Here is a 17,063-nt window from a genome sequence, read left to right as displayed (position 1 = left end):
TCCTTGTTTGTTTTAGTTTTCCTGCAGCTGATATAGATTTCAGATTCTAACTGTCAGTCAACCAAAACCAGCCGGTTGATAAGAATAACTGTTAGTTGACGCTGAATGTCAGATGTTAGTGAGCACTCACACTTTGCGTAGCCTCTGTCTGTAGACCAGCAGAGAGACGACGGCCACCAGCATCCCGATCAGGAACATCCCGGCACTCAAACCCTCCACGACGCCCCCGAGAGGCTCTGAGACGCAACAACACACAGAGAGGACAGACAGGTGAGACACAGTCAGGTGAGACACAGCAGGAGTGTGTGTGTGTGTGTGTGTGTGTGTGTGTGTGTTATAGAGAGAGAGAGAGACTCACCTGCGTGCGTCCTGAGCGGGGAGGACAGGTACGTGTCGGTGAAGAGCGGCTCAGCAGACTCTCGATTGTTTTCATCAAACAGTCTGGTGAAAGCTCGAACACTCAGCCTGAACACACAGAGAGAGAAACCACACGTCTGCTCCAGTAACAGTAAAGATATCGTGTTAAAACTGTAGAGCTGAGTAACTAAAGTACTCGAGTAATGAACTTAGTTACATTCCATCAGTGTGTGTGTGTGTGTGTGTGTTACCTGTAGGAGGTCTTGGCCTTCAGCGGCCCGTCACAGAAGCCTCCGTAGCTGTTGCTCAGGTAGAGGTCGTCGTCATGGTACCGATCGCAGGTACCGCCCAGCCGATCCCCTCCCGCCCCCAGGTTCACCTCCACCACCTGATCAGTTATTGATCGATTCATCGTTATTGTGATGGACACACATTAGAAAAAGTCGTTTTTGTAGATGACTCTTTATAAAGACGTTGTTGTCACCTGTCCGGCGAAGGTGTCGGCGTCCGGTGGACAGCGGCTGGCGAAGTAGGCGGTCTGATACGCTCTGATGGACGAGTTGTTGATGTAGTCGCGGTAGGAGGGCAGAGGGTGGCGCTGCTCCGGCTGCAGCACCTCATTGGCTGTTGACAAAATGAGATTCTGTCTCATTCATAATGTCAATAATAACATATGAAACCTGAACAAACATCTGAACCTGCGTCTGCTCGTACCGTCAGACTCGGCGACGACCACGGTGAAAAATCTGACGGCTCCGTTGGCGTCGCTGAACCAGGAGCAGTTGAAGCGGAACAAGATGGAGGACGGCGTGACCTTCGATGACCTCTCGCTGACACGTACGCTGGGCGGCGGCACCGGAGGACCTGACAGGAAACGGATTCATCCAACAGATTAAACATCAACTAAACATCTTTCAACAGTTTTTATTTCATCTGTTCGTCTTTTCGCTTGTGAAAAGTTTGGAAGCTCGTTTCTGCCAAAAAATAAAATCCACGGCGAGTCACAACTTTAAATCAGCGGCTCGTAAATTCTACTTAACGACGCCGAACGTTTAACTTCTGACGCCACAACTGTGTTTTAAAATTATGAGTCAATGTTTTCTTAATGTCTTAGAGTAAAATAAAGTAAAATCTAATAATGAAAATGATTTAAATGAATATTTAATAATAATAATGACGATTGTTTGAAATCGATGACGTCACCATTCTGATGTAACTCTGATTTCACACGATCTAAAGCTCGTTATATCTGACAGAACAACGAGTGCTGACGAGTTTCTGACAGTAAAAGAATAAAATTCAGTCAGTCAACGTTTTAAATCTTTCTTATAATTTCTACTTCTTGATGCCAAAAGTTTAACCTACGATGTCACAACTGTAATGATATTTGAAAATATTACATTTAAAAATACTAAATTTGACTTTTTTCTTTTGTCTCTTAGTTAACTATTAACGTTAACTGAGTGAGGTTTTATTAAAGTATGTAAAATGTTTTTTATGCTGTTACATGTTTGGATGAATAAAAAAAAAGGTATTAAGTCATTTTTTACTTTTATGAGAATTGTTTAAAAAGAATATTCAGATTTATTAATTTACATTATTTTAACTTTGACTCTTGATTAATAAACAATGAGGTCATAATTCTTTTTTGACTTTTACTTATTGTCTCGTTATTATAACAAGTTGAAAATGAGATAATCTGTCATAAATTAGACACATTTCAGCGTGTTGTATTTAATGTGCTGTTGCATCAGCGACGTGTTTACTCTCTTCTCTCTCTCGTCTGTTTGCAGTTGAACTGTCAGTAATAAAAAACTTTCCTGGGGATTTTCCGAAGTCGTCGGCTTTTTATTTTTGTTCTTTGTGGGTTTCTTTGTTGCAGTCCAGTTGTGTCAGGATGATTTATAATGCAACACAGGCAGAGTTAGAGGGGAGGACAGACGGACCTGAACCGAGCGGGACACAGACAGAAGAAAGGTTCTGGAGAAAAGTTTTCACTGTGTTTTGGGTCACGGTGACTTTTTGAAAAAGATAGAAGTGTCAAGTCATGATGAAGAGATACAGGAAGAGAGTGTGTGTGTGTGTGTGTGTGTGTGTGTGTCTCCTTCACGTGAACACACTGAAGAACGTTGTCATTGTTCTTCCTGCTCCGGCTGCTCTTGGCCTATTTACAGTCTGAGTGGAAACTGACATGAAGAATCAGCTATAAATACTTTTTTATTCATGTTTTTAATGAAAAATCTGCATTTTTATCAAAAAGCTTCCAGGTCATGTGACCCACTGAATCAAATCCAGCACTGAAATGTCTTCCTGTACCAGTCGAATGACAGGTGAGGAGACTAGAGGAGGGAGGAGGAGAGGAGACGAGGAGACACACCTCGGTATTAGAAGTTCTTCGCAGGCTGTGTTAACCAATCAGGACGGAGAAGCGCAGGATGGTTTTGGACTCGCTCTCTGTTTCTGTCTACAGATTTATTAACGGCTCGTTACTAATAAGAAGAATTATAAACAAACCTGAAGATGAATGAATGAAGCTGAGTCGGCTGCTCTGTCTCCCAGGTGAGCTGCTCTATTTAAACTGAGTTTATTTAAACACCACTCTTAACTACAGCACCTGTGTGTGTGTGTGTGTGTGTGTGTGTGTACTCACGGTCTATCATGGTGACTGTTGTGTGTGTCGCCGGTGGACTCGTCTGTCCGGCTGACGACACTCTGACTGTCACAGAGTACTTCCTGTACGCCTCCAGGTGGTCCAGCGTTACCGCGGTGACGCCCCCAGCCAGCTTCAGCGCCGAGGTCAGCTCCCCGTCGTCGTGGCGTCGGCACTCGACCTCGTAGGAGTCGTAGTCGGAGAGGGGAGGCGACCAGGAGCAGGAGAGGGAGGAGGACGAGCGAGGGAAGCAGTGGATGGACCTCAGAGGAGACGGACCTGAAGGAGGAGAGGAGAGGAGATAAGGAGGTGGGGAAAAGAAGAAATGAGAGGAGGGGTGGAGATGGAGGAGAGGAAAGAAGCATTGCAGAGAAAAAAAGATAGCGGAGACATTGGAGGTGGATGAGTGGGAAAGTAGAGGACAGATAAGGAGAGGAGAAAGGAAGGGGAAAGAAAAAAGGGGGAGAAGAGGAGCAGAGGAGGAGATAGAGAGGAGGTGACAGGAGGAAAGTTACTTGTATATTCATTTCCTGCTTCACTGACATTGAACCTGTTTTAGTTTCTTTGCTGAGTCTCAGTTTGTGTTTTTGTCCTGATGAGAAGATGAAGTGATGATGAAGGTGTGAGAGGACAGAAGAGGAGAAACACTCGTCTGTTTCTGCTCCAACAACACCGACGATGAAAAACTCAGGATGAAAGTTCAGTAGCTTAAATGTCAGATTTCTCTGGTCTGAACATTGTTGGAAACATTTGGTGAAACGAAAAACACAAGAGTTGTTTTTTGGCAGAAGTTTAATGCAGAATTATGAAATTAAATATTATTTAAGTTTTTAGTTTTTTTAAAGTTGTATTTCTATATTTTCTGTGTGATCAGGCTCAAAAAAGAATAATCTTGTGTGTAATCTGTGTGTGTGTGTGTGTGTGTGTGTGTGTGTGTGTGTGTCTGGTAAATACTGCATCACCTCTTGGCCGACCTCAGCTGAAAGAAATGAGAAACTAGGCCACAATACATATTTATAGTGTGTGTGTGTGTGTGTGTGTGTCAGTTTTGATCCCTGCGGCCGAAACCTCACATACAAACAGAACGTGATTAAAAATGGATTTAAAGCGGAGCGACAGACGGCAGCGAGCCGCTCTCGTTCTCTCCTCAGTCTTTGTTCTGCCTCCATCTTGTGGTGAGAAGCAGAAACACAAAGTCTGATTTTCTAATCTAAAAATGTTTTTTTTTTCCACAGACTCTCCAACACTGAACAATATCTCATTTACAAATGTCTTATTTTCTTAAACTACAAAAGAATAAGATCCTCAAACCACATTGTCCCTCAGAGGTTTGTGGTTTAAATATTCAGGATTAATAAAAGAGAAGCGAGTCGTTCTCCAAGTCTGATCTAAATGACTTCCTCTCCTGTCTGGGAAATCAAGTTTTGCCAGAATAATCTTTAAAAGTTCCTTAATTTTGTTTTTCATCTGTGAAAATGTGAAGAAAAAAAAAAACTCAAAAAGTGAGTGAATGCTTTTTTCAGTCACATTAACAAAACAGACAAAAAATGATAATCCAAAAAAAAAAAAGGTTTTCAAAGATCCTCTGATGGAGTTTATAAAACAGTTTTCCACCTACTTGTCCTGACGTTCCTCTGGATTGGCTGGCTCGTGACTGTGGGCCCGCCCCTGGCCCCGCCCCCACTGATGGTTGCCACGGTGAAGTTGTATGCTCGCCCCGGGAACATCCCCCCCAGGACGCGGCTGGTCAGGTCCACCTGTGTGACGGACAGGCGGTCTGGAGGAGTCCACTGCAGGCTGAAGTTGTCGTAGTCCCCGGAGGCGGGACCCCACCACGACAGCTCTATCGTGTCATTGGTCGGGCCCTGTTTGACGGACAGGTCTGTGGGCCGCTCTGGAGCTGGAGCGACAAAAACAACATTAGCTGTCAGTGTTCAAACTGTGAGAGTGTCACAAACTACAGCGCTGTCTGTACTGACCGGTCCGTCCCAACGCTGAGACGTTATTGGACAGTTCTCCGCTGTGAGTGATGACCTCAGCGCGGTACAGCCTACCAGGGGTCAGCCCCGTGAACATGTGACTCGTGTGTTCAGCCCCGAGCGTCTGCGCTCCCAGAGTGTTTCCAGAGACGTCGTACAGTAACACCTTAAACCACAACCGGAGCGACGTTTAACACAACATCTCATTCAAAAGTCCATTTAGATTCTTAACGATTCTGATACTTCACAATTCTGCCATCTGTTTGTTTTCCAATCTGACAGGGTTTTCAAACTAAAAGCACAAAAAGCATTTATTTCTGATGACACTGACAGATGGAGGAAGTTCCCTGCAGAGAAGAGCTGTGGCATTTTTTAAATCTAATGATGTACAATAACTCCAGAGAACATCAGAGAGAGGGAGACACCAGGTCATAAAGGTAAAACTGCAATTACCAGTAATTTGACTTTGAATTATTACATTTATTAAATTATGTGCTGATCTGTCTGGAGAGGAATTTTTCAGTTCTCTGTCTGTTTAAAAAAGAGATTTTGATCACACTGAGACTTTTATCTTGTTAATCAAAAGAAGATAAACATCGTCTGTCCGTCTGTCACCTGATAGCTGCTCCAGCTTCCCTCTCCGTGCTGCCAGCTGACCGTCAGTCTGTCCGTCCGTCCTGAACTGTTGACCTGAAGAGACGAAACTGAAGACGGGACTGTGGAGGAGAACAGACAGAAGACATGATGATGAGGAGGAGGAGGAGGAGGAGGAGGAGGAGGAGGAGGAGGAGGAGGAGGAGGAGGAGGAGGAGGAGGAGGGAACATGAGGGGTACAAATATGAAAGAAGAGGATGTTGAAGCAGAAGATGAATAAGATTGGTGAATAAGATCAGACCAACTCCAGATTCCACTGAAACACTGATAACATGATGATAAACGTGTGGACTGACCGGTTCTGGACAGAACAGACGAGTCGCTGCTCATGCCTCGGCTCCAGCTCACCACCTGCAGTCTGTACAGACTTCCTGCTCTCAGGCTGGAGAACACACATCTGTCTGCAGCTGGACCGACTTTCTGCAGGTCCACCGGCTCACCTACAGTCTGCAGCACAGATACAATGTGTTGACAGGAAGCACGATCATCATATTACATATAAACATAAAAGCAAGTTAATCCCACCTGGTGATGCTCCTTCCTGCTCCCTGCAGCGTCCTGTCTGTGATTGGCTGTTGCCTCGGCGACGCTGTAGAGCGTCAGGTCGTAGATGTCGACGTGGCCGTCCGAGGGTCGCCAGTAGAAGGAGAGAGAGGAGGTGTTGGCCGCAGTGACGGTCAGATTACTGACTGCAGCCGGACCTGCACAACAAACACACAACGTGTCACGAGTGAGCTGATGTCACTTCCTGCTCTACATGAAACAAACATCACTGAGACACACAGACTCCATGTTTCTACACAAAGACAGAAAGAAGTTCATGTAGAACATTTGCTGAATGAACAAGAAGGTCCAAATAATGCAGAATGAGTCAGAGACAGAGTTTCACAGAGTTTATAAAGTGTCTCCAACTCAACAACTCACTAAACTGACACATTTGTTAAGGGAATCTGGTGCTGTGTCGGTTAGTGAACGTGCACTTTTTGAGAAATAAGGGCAGACATGGTGATACATTAGACTGAAAGGTTGGTAGTTTGATCCCAGCGTCTCTAAGTGTTCGTGCTGTCCTGTACTGTCTCGACTCACGTGTCTGTCCTTCGGCTGTGACCTCCACTGACGGGACGCCGCCGCTGAGCGTCACCACCCTCACACGGTACCACTTCCCTGATGTCAGACCCTCCAGGCGCTCACTTTGATTCCCCACAGAAACTGACCGATTGGCAACAATGGCGCCGGCCTCGTCCAGTAACTGCAGGCTGTAGCCGTCGTACACGCCCACCGGCCTCTCCCAGCTGACGGTGAGACTGTGGGTGGTGTGGTCGTTATCCGCCTGCAGGGCCGTGACTCTGGCCGGAGCTGGAGGGTTCAACACAGACACAGTAATCAATGATTATCAACATCAAGTCATCAGAATCCATTTGGATCTTGATCAGAGTCTCACCGGTCCTTCCTGTGGCCGTGTTGCTATTGTTCAGTTTCCCACTCAGTGATTGGATGGTGACGGTGTAGGCGTGGCCTGGGATCAGATTCAGGAAGTCCAGCGAAGACACGTGTTTGGGGACAGGACGAGTCTCGATGACGGCGCCGTCCTGGAAACAGGAAGTGACAACAGTGTAAACACATCATCTATTTACTCTATCATCTATTCCTCAATCATTTATCAATTAACCTGTCAGTCACCACTGAACCTCTGTGTTGGTTTACAAAGTCTCATTCAAAAGTCCATCTACATTTCGAGGTATTTTGTTATCTTATATTCTGCGTGCAGGAGGACTCACCGTGGTGGACAAGGAGACCATGTACATGTCCATGTCTCCTTCTCCAGGCGTCCAGGAGACCAACAGCCCACCCACAGAGTCCGTCCGGCCCGGCTGAGGAACCAGGTGGAGGTTCCCGACTGCGCTGGGAACTGCAGAGGAGAGTCTGAGATCAGTACAACTCCACTTGAGAAGGTCTGAATAAAGTTGTCTTCGTCATCGTCTCACCTGTCCGTCCCTCGGTGAACTGAGCTTTCTGGTTCTTTCCGCTGAACGTCGACACCACGATCTTATAAAGCCGCCCCGGGGTCAGAGAGGTCAGCCGGTAACGCCGCGCCTTGCTGCTCAACGTCTCCGGAGGGAAAACACGAGTGTCGTTGAAGTGCAGAGTGACCTGGAGACGAGGAGACGACAGGACTCAGAAATGATCATTACGGTGTGTTGATGAAGATAAAACTGAATAAAGGAGAGGTGAAGAGGACAACAAACACACACCTCATAGTGATCCACGTCTCCGGGGGCGGGGCTCCAGGTGACGGTCAGATCACCTGTTCCTGCGTTGTCAAGCCTCAGATTCCCAACAGCAGCTGGAACTGAGAGAAAGAAAACACAACCAATAAAAACACAACCCACACGAGAGACGGTGTTTGTGCCGCTGGAGTCGGACTCACAGGTGCTTCCGTGGGTGGAGACGCTGCTGACCAGGTCTCCGCTCCAGGTCTCCACGGTGACGGTGTACAGCCTCCCCGGCGTCAGCGACGAGAAGTCGCACTCGTTGTGTCCGGCGGAGACGCTCCTGTTCTGCAGGACGCTGTTGTTGTAACGGATCAGAACCACGTAACGGTCCAGAACTCCAGCTGCCTGATGCCAGGAAACCTGAAGACGACAGAGGAACGGTCAGCGCTCAACTTAAACTTGAACTTTTCCTGTAAGAGCTTTGAGAGCACTTATACTTAAATAATTATACTTGCCAACATTTGAATTTTAGAAACTGACAAACTGACCTTGAGGAAGTCGTCTCGTGCCGTGTGAACAGCGTCCGGGTTCTGCACAGTCGCCGGTTCTGAAGACGGAAGAGAACAAAAAGAAAAACTTTAAGTGTAACTCACTTTACACTTAAAGTTCACAAAAATAAATCATCTTATTAACATGAATCTGATATAATCATGATTCTTCTCACGTGTTCTTGTTTGAACCGTCGTGGCGTTCTCCAAGTCTCCGCTCCGCGTCACTATGACGACAGAGTACAGTTGCCCGGCAACCAGCGAGCTGAAGGAGCACTCGGGCGGCGAGGAGCGAGACACGGGCAGCATGTGGATGATTCGATTCCCGGCCTTAAGACTGACCTGGTAGCTGTCCACCACGCCCACCGCTGGCCGCCATGACACGTGCAGGGCGTCTGAGCTGCCGCCGTTGGAAACGGTTACCTCGGTGACCGTCGCCGGGGCTGAAAGAAGAAGACAGCAGCGGAGAAAAACACAGAATTGTTTTATTCAGTTTCATGTTTCAAAAGAGGAAGAAATGTTTATAAAATTAGATTTTTGTCACCAAAATAAACGACATGAGAAGTTATTGATCTGAGAGAAACACAGTGAATTCTGTCTGTCGACCAATAGGAGGCCTTCTGAGGGAGGTCTGGGTGGGGTATGGTTCTGTTTACTCAAGTGCTGATTGGTTGGAAGGTGAAAACACACACACACACACACACACACACACACACACACACACACACACACACTTCCTGCTCGGAGCACCTATTGTGTTCCCACATAATGTCCCAGTTATTTTCAGGACAGACTGTGTGTGTGTGTGTGTGTGTGTGTGTGTGTGTGTGTGTGTGGTGCGTGTGTGTGTGTGTGTGTGTGTGTGTGTGTGTGTGGTGCGTGTGTGTGTGTGTGTGTGTGTGTGTGTGTGTGTGGGTGTGTGTGTGTGTGTGTGTGTGTGTGTCAGCAGGAGTGTATTATGTGATAACATCAGAGAGTTTTTAGAACAATGGCTGAAATGCCAAAAATGAGACACTCCCAGTGCTCCGCTCAAAGGCTTCCTGCCGGACACACACACACACACACACACACACACACACGTACTTGTTAACCTCGGGACCTTTAAGCGTTTGTAACTCTGACGTTCTTCTATTAAAACATAAAGGTCGAGAAAACTAAACTAAACTTTTTACAGACAAAATGAAACAACGAGTCTTTGAATCTCTTCTTTACATTAAATCTGCATCACTGAGTCGATTCTGCTTTGATCTTTTCTTTAATTACATTAAGCTGCTTCTCTCACTACAACGCTCATCAAAGAAACATCTGTCATTTGTTTTTGATGTAAATCTTAACAAATAATAAAAGTTTACTTTAATAATCTATTTTCTAGCTGTTTTTCCTGATCCTCATCACAACTGAGCTGAGACAATATTAATGGGCCAGCTCAGCATCCGGATCAGATCCAGAACCTCTGGAGGAATAAACTCCTGGAGTCTCATCAGGTTCTGTTCTGATCCGTCGGGAGCAGAACTCAGAGAACACTTTGTAACTTGTGGGATTAAAAATGTGATTCATCTTCACTCGTGTTGATCAGCCTGACTGCAGCAGTGATCCGGAGCGGACCTGCAGGTTCTGTTCTGTCGACTGCTGACTGGAGCTGGAGGGGAAATGGACTTTACTTCATGAACGTAACGTTACAGAGAGGAGACAGAGAACCAGAACCAGAACCAGAACCAGAGTCTCTGCTGAGTGCTGACTTAGTTTAACATGCAGTAAAATATTCCGGCTGTTTGTGGTGAACGAACTCAAACGATCCTGCAGCTGAACTCGTTTCTCTGATGGTGAAAACTTTAAACTGATGCAGAACTTTGTGGTGATGTTGTTGGACGACGACGTGTTTTCTGCTCTGCTCTGTTTCAGGACTGTTGTTTGGACCGAGTTCTGGAGTTTTTCCTGTTAACAGCGACTGAACGTGTTCGAGAGGAAACGAGTCCTGCATGAGAAACTCGTCTCTACGCAACAGAAATCTGACTGACTGCCAGTCATTGTGTGACATAAGTGCTGACATCTGTACAGAAACAATCAGCTCAAAACACAAATGTTGGTTTAAATCTTCACATGAACTCTGTGATCGTTAAATATCAGTTTTATGATGAAATAAACTAAAAACATTAGAATCAGCTGTTAAATAACTCATAATAAGAAATGTATTTCACTAAACTGTCATGTTCTCATCATTTTCTAGAAGCTTCCTGAAGCTTCTCTGTAATCTGGTGCTAATATTTGCCAGTCAGTTGTGATTGATTAGTTCCAATTAAAGGTGTAACCTGATGAGTCTGTTAATCAGAGCACATCAGGTCGGCTGAACATTAACAGAGTTTCTTTTTATAGAATCACATCATTCGTCTTGTGAGAAACGATTCAGAGTTTACAGCCGTAAACTAAGTCGTGTTCTGCAGCGACTCACCGGTGCGTCCGTCCAGACTGATGGACTTCGACTGCAGCCTCCCGCTGACGGTGGCGGCCTGCAGCCTGTAGGGGGCGCCGGGGGTCAAACCAGGCAGAACCAGAGAAGAAGAACCAACTGGAACGCTGAAGTTCTGAAGGATGACACTGTGGAGGAGGAGAACAACTGAGTGTCACTGCTGTTACATTTAACTCTAAATCTTTTTACACCCTCATACCAGCTTTTAAAATATGTGATCCTTTCAAAATAAAAGTCAAGCCAGTGTTCAGCTGGTGGCTCCAAATCTAAAAATTCCAGAATAAAATTTTAAAAATAATGTTAAATTTATCTTGTGATTCTTTGGAGGTTGTTGGACGTCTTCACGGGATTAAACTTAAAAACATTTTCACGTTTAACAAGCTGACAGAGAATTTTAATATCTATTGTTTTATTCTTGTTTTTGACGTGCATGTTTCCACAGACACACCTGTCCTGCAGCAGGGTCAGCGTGTACGAGTCCACGTCTCCTAGAGGTTTTTCCCATGATGCCTGGAGGCTGCTGATGCCAGAGCTCCTCAGAGTGATGGTGCTCAACGCCATGGGAACTACAGCACACAGACACACACTGAGCGATCACTTTATGACCCAGTAAATCAAAAAGAGATGAGAGAAAATGTTTTCCTGTGTGAATTTATTTGTATATTTGTTATGTGCATAAAACTTGAACATTTTTAAGGTAAAACAAAACAAGGAGAAGTGAAAGTTTGCTCTGCTGTAAGACACCTGTCCTCCCCTCCACTGACACGGAGGCGTTCAGACTCCAGCTCCTGGTCGTCACGGTGATGGTGTACAGCCTCCCAGGTGTGAGCACATTGAAGGTGCACTCCCTCATGTTCGACTCCACCTTCCTGGTATCCACGGTGATGTTACCTGCGGGTCACAGGAGGAATTATTGACATCAACGATACATTAGAGTTTGAAAAAAGAGACGATTAAACTTGAAATGTTTTTCATCTCACCGTGGCGAATGGTCAGGAAGTAGTCGTCACGTGACCCAGAGGGGGCGTGGCTCCACATGGCGCTGAGCGACGTCTCGTCCGCGTGTCGAATGTGGAGGTCCGACACCGGCGCCGGAGCTGCAGAGAGAGTTATTGATGAACACGTTTGTATTTTGCTGTTTAACATGTTTCTGCAGTTTGTATATTTTATGGTGGTTTATTTCTGCAGTGATCCGACCTGTCGCTCCGTCACAGCTGCTCTCAGCCATCAGTCCTCCGCTCTCCACCCTCAGCACAGCTCTGTACAGCCTCCCAGGCGTTAGTCTCGTCCCAGGGAAGCTGTAGTTCACCGCCTCCCGGTCCAGAGTGGTGTTGACTAACTGCTGTGAGCCGTCGAACAGGAACAGCCCGTAACTCTCCCAGAGGCCCGCGGGAGGCGTCCAGGAGAGGAAGAGTCCTCCAGAGGACGAAGAGGACATCGAGAGGAAGGACGCCACCGCCGGAGCTGAAGAACAAACACAGGGTGAGAAAAAGAACAGAAAATAAAAGTGTGAAGGAAAAAGAAAAAGAACAAAATCTCACCTGTCCTGGCGGTGACTTCTGATTGGTTCGTCAGCTCGCCGCTCCTAGAAGTCACCACGACCTGATAGGCTGAGCCGGGAGTCAGCTGATCTATGGTGACCTCTGTGGTGTTCGGAGGAAGCATCATCTCCCAGCGGCTCGTGTCATTGGTCGAGATGGTGACAACCAGCGAGTCCAGGTCGCCTTCTGGCTGTTGCCATGACAACGACAGGCACGTGCTGTTGTTGTCGGCGGTGACGTTTGAGACGGCCGCCGGAACTGAAGAGAGATTCAGACAAAGAGTTATTTACGTCTTTACTTCCTGTCTTCTTCTTCTTCTCTACCTGTCTTCTTCTTCTTCTCTACCTGTCTTCTTCTTCTTCTCTACCTGTCTTCTTCTTCTTCTCTACCTGTCTTCTTCTTCTCTACCTGTCTGTCTCTACCTGTCTTCTTCTTCTCTACCTGTCTGTCTCTACCTGTCTTCTTCTTCTCTACCTGTCTGTCTCTACCTGTCTTCTTCTTCTTCACTACCTGTCTTCTTCTCCTCTACTTTTCTTCTTCTTCTCTACCTGTCTGTCTCTACCTGTCTTCTTCTTCTTCACTACATGTCTTCTTCTTCTCTACCTGTCTGTCTCTACCTGTCTTCTTCTTCACTACATGTCTTCTTCTTCTCTACCTGTCTGTCTCTACCTGTCTTCTTCTTCTCTACCTGTCTGTCTCTACCTGTCTTCTTCTTCTCTACCTGTCTGTCTCTACCTGTCTTCTTCTTCTTCACTACCTGTCTTCTTCTCCTCTACATTTCTTCTTCTTCTCTACCTGTCTGTCTCTACATGTCTTCTTCTTCTCTACCTGTCTTCTTCTTCTTCACTACATGTCTTCTTCTTCTCTACCTGTCTGTCTCTACATGTTTTCTTCTTCTCTACCTGTCTGTCTCTACATGTCTTCTTCTTCTCTACCTGTCTTCTTCTTCTTCACTACATGTCTTCTTCTTCTCTACCTGTCCGAGCCTGGATCGTCTCGCTGTTCTGCAGCCCGCCAGCCTCCGTCACCATGGTAACGTTATACAGTCGTCCTGGCGACAGGCCGATGAGTTTGTCTTGTGTTGCCGTGCTCTCTAACGTCTTGTTGATCAGCAGATCTGCAGAAACAAAGACGATTAGTCTCGTTATCATTATTGTTGTTGTGTCATTTCTTTTCTTGCCGTTGATGAATCTCGACAGACGCACCTGAACAATCCCACAGCTGCAGCCGGAACCGCTGCGTCCTGCCCGGGCCGGCCAGCCAGGAGAGACCCAGGCTGGTGCTGGTTCTGGAGGTCACAGCCAGGCCGCTGACCGCCGACGGCTCTGATGACACACACACACACACACACACAGAAAGCAACACACACATGTTTGTGGGTCATTCTGCATAATAAATACTTTTAGTTTATTTCAATGCTAAAACTTCAGAACTTTTGAATGCCGGATTTGTCGTCTTTCCACAGGTTGGTCAGATGAGAAGACGCTACCAGCTTCATCTGTGTGACCAGCCTTCAGACGGCAGCCGAGCTCAGCATGAAGTCTGGGTAATTTACACACTGTATCCTAAAACAGTCGGGACTGTTCCTTTAAAGTGATTTATCTGTTATGAGGTTCGGGCGGGCGGCAGGAAGAGGATCCACGGCCTCGATCTGTGGCCTTGTCATCAAAGTGTGAGCGCGGTGGGAGTCCTGTTGACACACACACGCACACACACATACGCACACCCACACACACACACACACACACACACACACACCCCTGCTTCTCTTCAAGTCGTCCGCCTGTCTGAGAGCTCCCCACTTCCTGATTTGTGTTTTCCCACAATGCCGCTCTGTGTGTGTTTTTGTGCCGCTGTGTCGCCAACTAGAGCTTCAGACTGAAGTCAAACAATATTATCAGGCAGCGACATCACAAACTGAACTGCTGATGTTTCTGCATCTTCACTTACTGAGTGTTAAGGTAAACAAGTATTCAGTAAAAGTAAAAGTACTGACACCAGACTGTAAAACATTTAGCTCCAAGTAAAAGTCCTGAACTCAAAATGTGTTTGTAAGAAAAAAGTTTGTTAGAATAATCAGGAGGATGAACGTCAGATAATAATTCTGCTGTCGTGATGAGAACTTCCATTAGCACATTCACTGTTAGCATCAAGCTAACAGTGTGAAAACAAGAATCATGGCGTCTACAGTATCTGTTGTTTTCACACCTCACACTTGTTGTCTATGTGGGAAGCCATGCAATGCATTCTGGTAGTTCTGCATTTGTGTTTCGAGAGACAAGATGCACGTGCAGCGTTTTTTCTCTCACCACACAAACGCTTCATCTCAGCGCCCCTGAACGCACCGTATATGGACACGAACATGTCTCTGCTGAGCTGTTTTTGTGGTGTAAGAGAACGTTTCAAAATAGACGCCATGTTGGTCCGTTTGCAGCGACCCATGAGTGGCGTTCGTCCAATCAGGTGCAGCCATTAAGGGAGGGCGGAGCCTGTTTTGATCAGACATGTGAAGCTGGGAAACGTCCAAATAACTGATACCTGAAGATAAGATCAACTAGTCAAAAAGTGATATTTCCCTCTGAGATGTCAGTGAGTAGAAAATACTCAAATGACCCAACAACAGTACTCGAGTAAATGTACTTAGTTACATTCGGCTCAGACAGGTAAAAGCAAACCTGCAGAGGTCATGTGAACACTGAAGGTCAGAGCGCCTCCGGAGATAACAAACAGCTTCAGTACAAGTGTTTTCAATCGCTGAGAAGGTTACAGTCCGGACTCGACTGGGTGCAGTAACACCCGGTTTCCTCCACACACACACACACACACACACACACACACACACACACACACACACACACACACACACACACACACACACACACACACACACACACACACACACACACACACACACACACACACACACACACACACACACACACACACACGCCCTTTCCCAGTGCTTCCCACAGAACAAAGAAACAATGGAGGCAGGAAATGGCTGAACCCTGAGCTCTACCCACGATGGAAATACACACCGAGGGTCCAACTTCTGTTCTGGAGGCCCGCCAGTGTGGACACAGCGCGCACACACACACAGTAGATGTACTTTTACTGCTCTATCACTCTCTCTCAGCAGGTCTCTGGTTCCTGTGGCTAATCACAGAGCTACAGAGAGGGGAAACTACATGACATTAACTCTGACACACACACACACACACACACACACACACACACACACACACACACGGAGGTCGTGTTGTGTCCTCTCACTTCAAAGGACTGCAGGTCAGAGGAGATGAAACAATAGAATATGTGACTGAATGTTGTGGAGGCTGTTTGACTTCAGACGTCTCCAACATGTCAGTGCAGCTCGTTTCCAGGTGAGGAGACAAACGGACACTTTGATTCAGTTTCTGTCTACAATTCTGAAATTATTCTGAGATCTTTTATCTTTTACTCTCTCAGAAGTTTGACTTTGTTTCTCAGAAATCTCAGTTTGTATGAAGTGTTGTTCGATGAGAGATTAATAACTCTTTGAACCGTGACATTTACTGAGACGGTTCTCGTGCTGTGAAAATCTCATTACTCAGGATATCTAAAAGAGAACTGAAACAAATTAGGTGGTCAAATAGAGATGCATTCTGGGTAAACGCCCATGTTGTGACTTCATGCCTGATTAAACCTCTTTGATAGTTCCTCTTTCACATCATAAAAACTGTCAACAGAACGTAACCTTTTTATTTCTGGGTGCGTTTGAAGCACAAAATGTCTGATGGCACATTTATGGATATAAATAAACACTTCACAGACTCAATGATAACAAACAGTTGAGTAGAGTTGAGTGAAGGTCTTACTGGTGTTGGCGGTGACGTTGGCCGTCTCCTGGTCTCTCTGGGACTGGACCTGCAGCTGGTACGAGGTTCCAGGCTCCAGCTGATCCAACACGCAGGTGAAAACATCTCCTCCCTCCTTGTTCCCTCCGTCCTCGACTCCTAGCTGGTTGGTCACCAGATAGTTCGCTCCCGTCTCCTCCTTCGCCTCCTCCCGCTCCTCTCCTTGCTCCCTCCCTCCGATCTCATTAGTCTCTATCTCCTCGTCTCCTCTTCTTCTTCTTCTACACTTGGCGCCGTCTCCTCCGGCGTCCAGAGCCGTCAGATTGAAGGAGCAGTTCTGTCCAGGTGTGTTAACGGTCAGTGATATGGAGTCCAGGCCGGACGCTGGCTCAGACACTGAGATGCTACATGAGACGGACTGATTCTCTGCAGGAGCTGCGCTGCTCAGAACCTGAAGAAGAAACAAGACCGACGTCAGTAAAACAAACAACAGAAGGATTCTTGTTTTTACCACTCAGGTGACCAAAAACCTGTAATGCTGCTCTATTGAAAACATGTGTTCATGTTAGGGACAATTTATTTCACTACTGAGCAGTTTTAACAAAGTAAAACTCATCTCGAACCATCACTGCAGCAAAATCCACCCTGAAGCCCAAAGGAAGGACTACATGTTCAATTACATCTACTGCATTTGATGCATTTAAAATTTGTGCATAAAGAAACCTGAAAAAAGGGGAAATGAAAAATACTGTTAAAAAAAAAAGTTTTCATGATTGTCTGAGGTGGAAAAGTTTATTTAAAACAAATTAGCAGTTGGC

General features: G+C 46.2%; 2 protein-coding genes and 1 long non-coding RNA gene across 3 annotated transcripts in view; 2 read left to right on the top strand and 1 right to left on the bottom strand.

Annotated features, from left to right (window-relative positions):
- Positions 1 to 17,063, top strand: part of LOC115595755 (NACHT, LRR and PYD domains-containing protein 14-like) — a 965,684-nt gene that overhangs the window by 546,343 nt on the left and 402,278 nt on the right.
- The window catches only part of ptprb (protein tyrosine phosphatase receptor type b), a 32,156-nt gene that overhangs the window by 9,060 nt on the left and 6,033 nt on the right, over positions 1 to 17,063 (bottom strand). Inside the window, exons 2-29 of the mRNA XM_030440552.1 lie at positions 16,267 to 16,696; positions 13,615 to 13,734; positions 13,386 to 13,526; positions 12,410 to 12,667; positions 12,066 to 12,332; positions 11,849 to 11,965; positions 11,613 to 11,759; positions 11,317 to 11,434; positions 10,851 to 10,996; positions 8,578 to 8,844; positions 8,402 to 8,460; positions 8,069 to 8,273; positions 7,893 to 7,990; positions 7,626 to 7,791; positions 7,419 to 7,549; positions 7,082 to 7,229; positions 6,727 to 6,996; positions 6,166 to 6,341; positions 5,937 to 6,087; positions 5,602 to 5,702; positions 4,987 to 5,152; positions 4,626 to 4,907; positions 3,008 to 3,286; positions 1,072 to 1,221; positions 842 to 981; positions 609 to 745; positions 359 to 465; positions 131 to 236 (exon numbers count right to left, since the gene is read on the bottom strand). Of these exons, the coding sequence (XP_030296412.1) occupies positions 131 to 236; positions 359 to 465; positions 609 to 745; positions 842 to 981; positions 1,072 to 1,221; positions 3,008 to 3,286; positions 4,626 to 4,907; positions 4,987 to 5,152; positions 5,602 to 5,702; positions 5,937 to 6,087; positions 6,166 to 6,341; positions 6,727 to 6,996; positions 7,082 to 7,229; positions 7,419 to 7,549; positions 7,626 to 7,791; positions 7,893 to 7,990; positions 8,069 to 8,273; positions 8,402 to 8,460; positions 8,578 to 8,844; positions 10,851 to 10,996; positions 11,317 to 11,434; positions 11,613 to 11,759; positions 11,849 to 11,965; positions 12,066 to 12,332; positions 12,410 to 12,667; positions 13,386 to 13,526; positions 13,615 to 13,734; positions 16,267 to 16,696 (4,883 nt within the window). The remainder of the gene's footprint in view (positions 1 to 130; positions 237 to 358; positions 466 to 608; positions 746 to 841; positions 982 to 1,071; positions 1,222 to 3,007; positions 3,287 to 4,625; positions 4,908 to 4,986; positions 5,153 to 5,601; positions 5,703 to 5,936; positions 6,088 to 6,165; positions 6,342 to 6,726; positions 6,997 to 7,081; positions 7,230 to 7,418; positions 7,550 to 7,625; positions 7,792 to 7,892; positions 7,991 to 8,068; positions 8,274 to 8,401; positions 8,461 to 8,577; positions 8,845 to 10,850; positions 10,997 to 11,316; positions 11,435 to 11,612; positions 11,760 to 11,848; positions 11,966 to 12,065; positions 12,333 to 12,409; positions 12,668 to 13,385; positions 13,527 to 13,614; positions 13,735 to 16,266; positions 16,697 to 17,063) is intronic.
- On the top strand, positions 140 to 1,269 carry LOC115595831 (uncharacterized). The gene is made up of 2 exons (XR_003986797.1): positions 140 to 270; positions 1,078 to 1,269. It is a non-coding gene; the product is annotated as an uncharacterized LOC115595831 (long non-coding RNA).

Source organism: Sparus aurata, chromosome 14 (genome assembly GCF_900880675.1).
Source record: "Sparus aurata chromosome 14, fSpaAur1.1, whole genome shotgun sequence".
Classification (NCBI taxonomy): Eukaryota; Metazoa; Chordata; class Actinopteri; order Spariformes; family Sparidae; genus Sparus; species Sparus aurata.
This window is presented reverse-complemented; position numbering and strand designations above follow the sequence as displayed.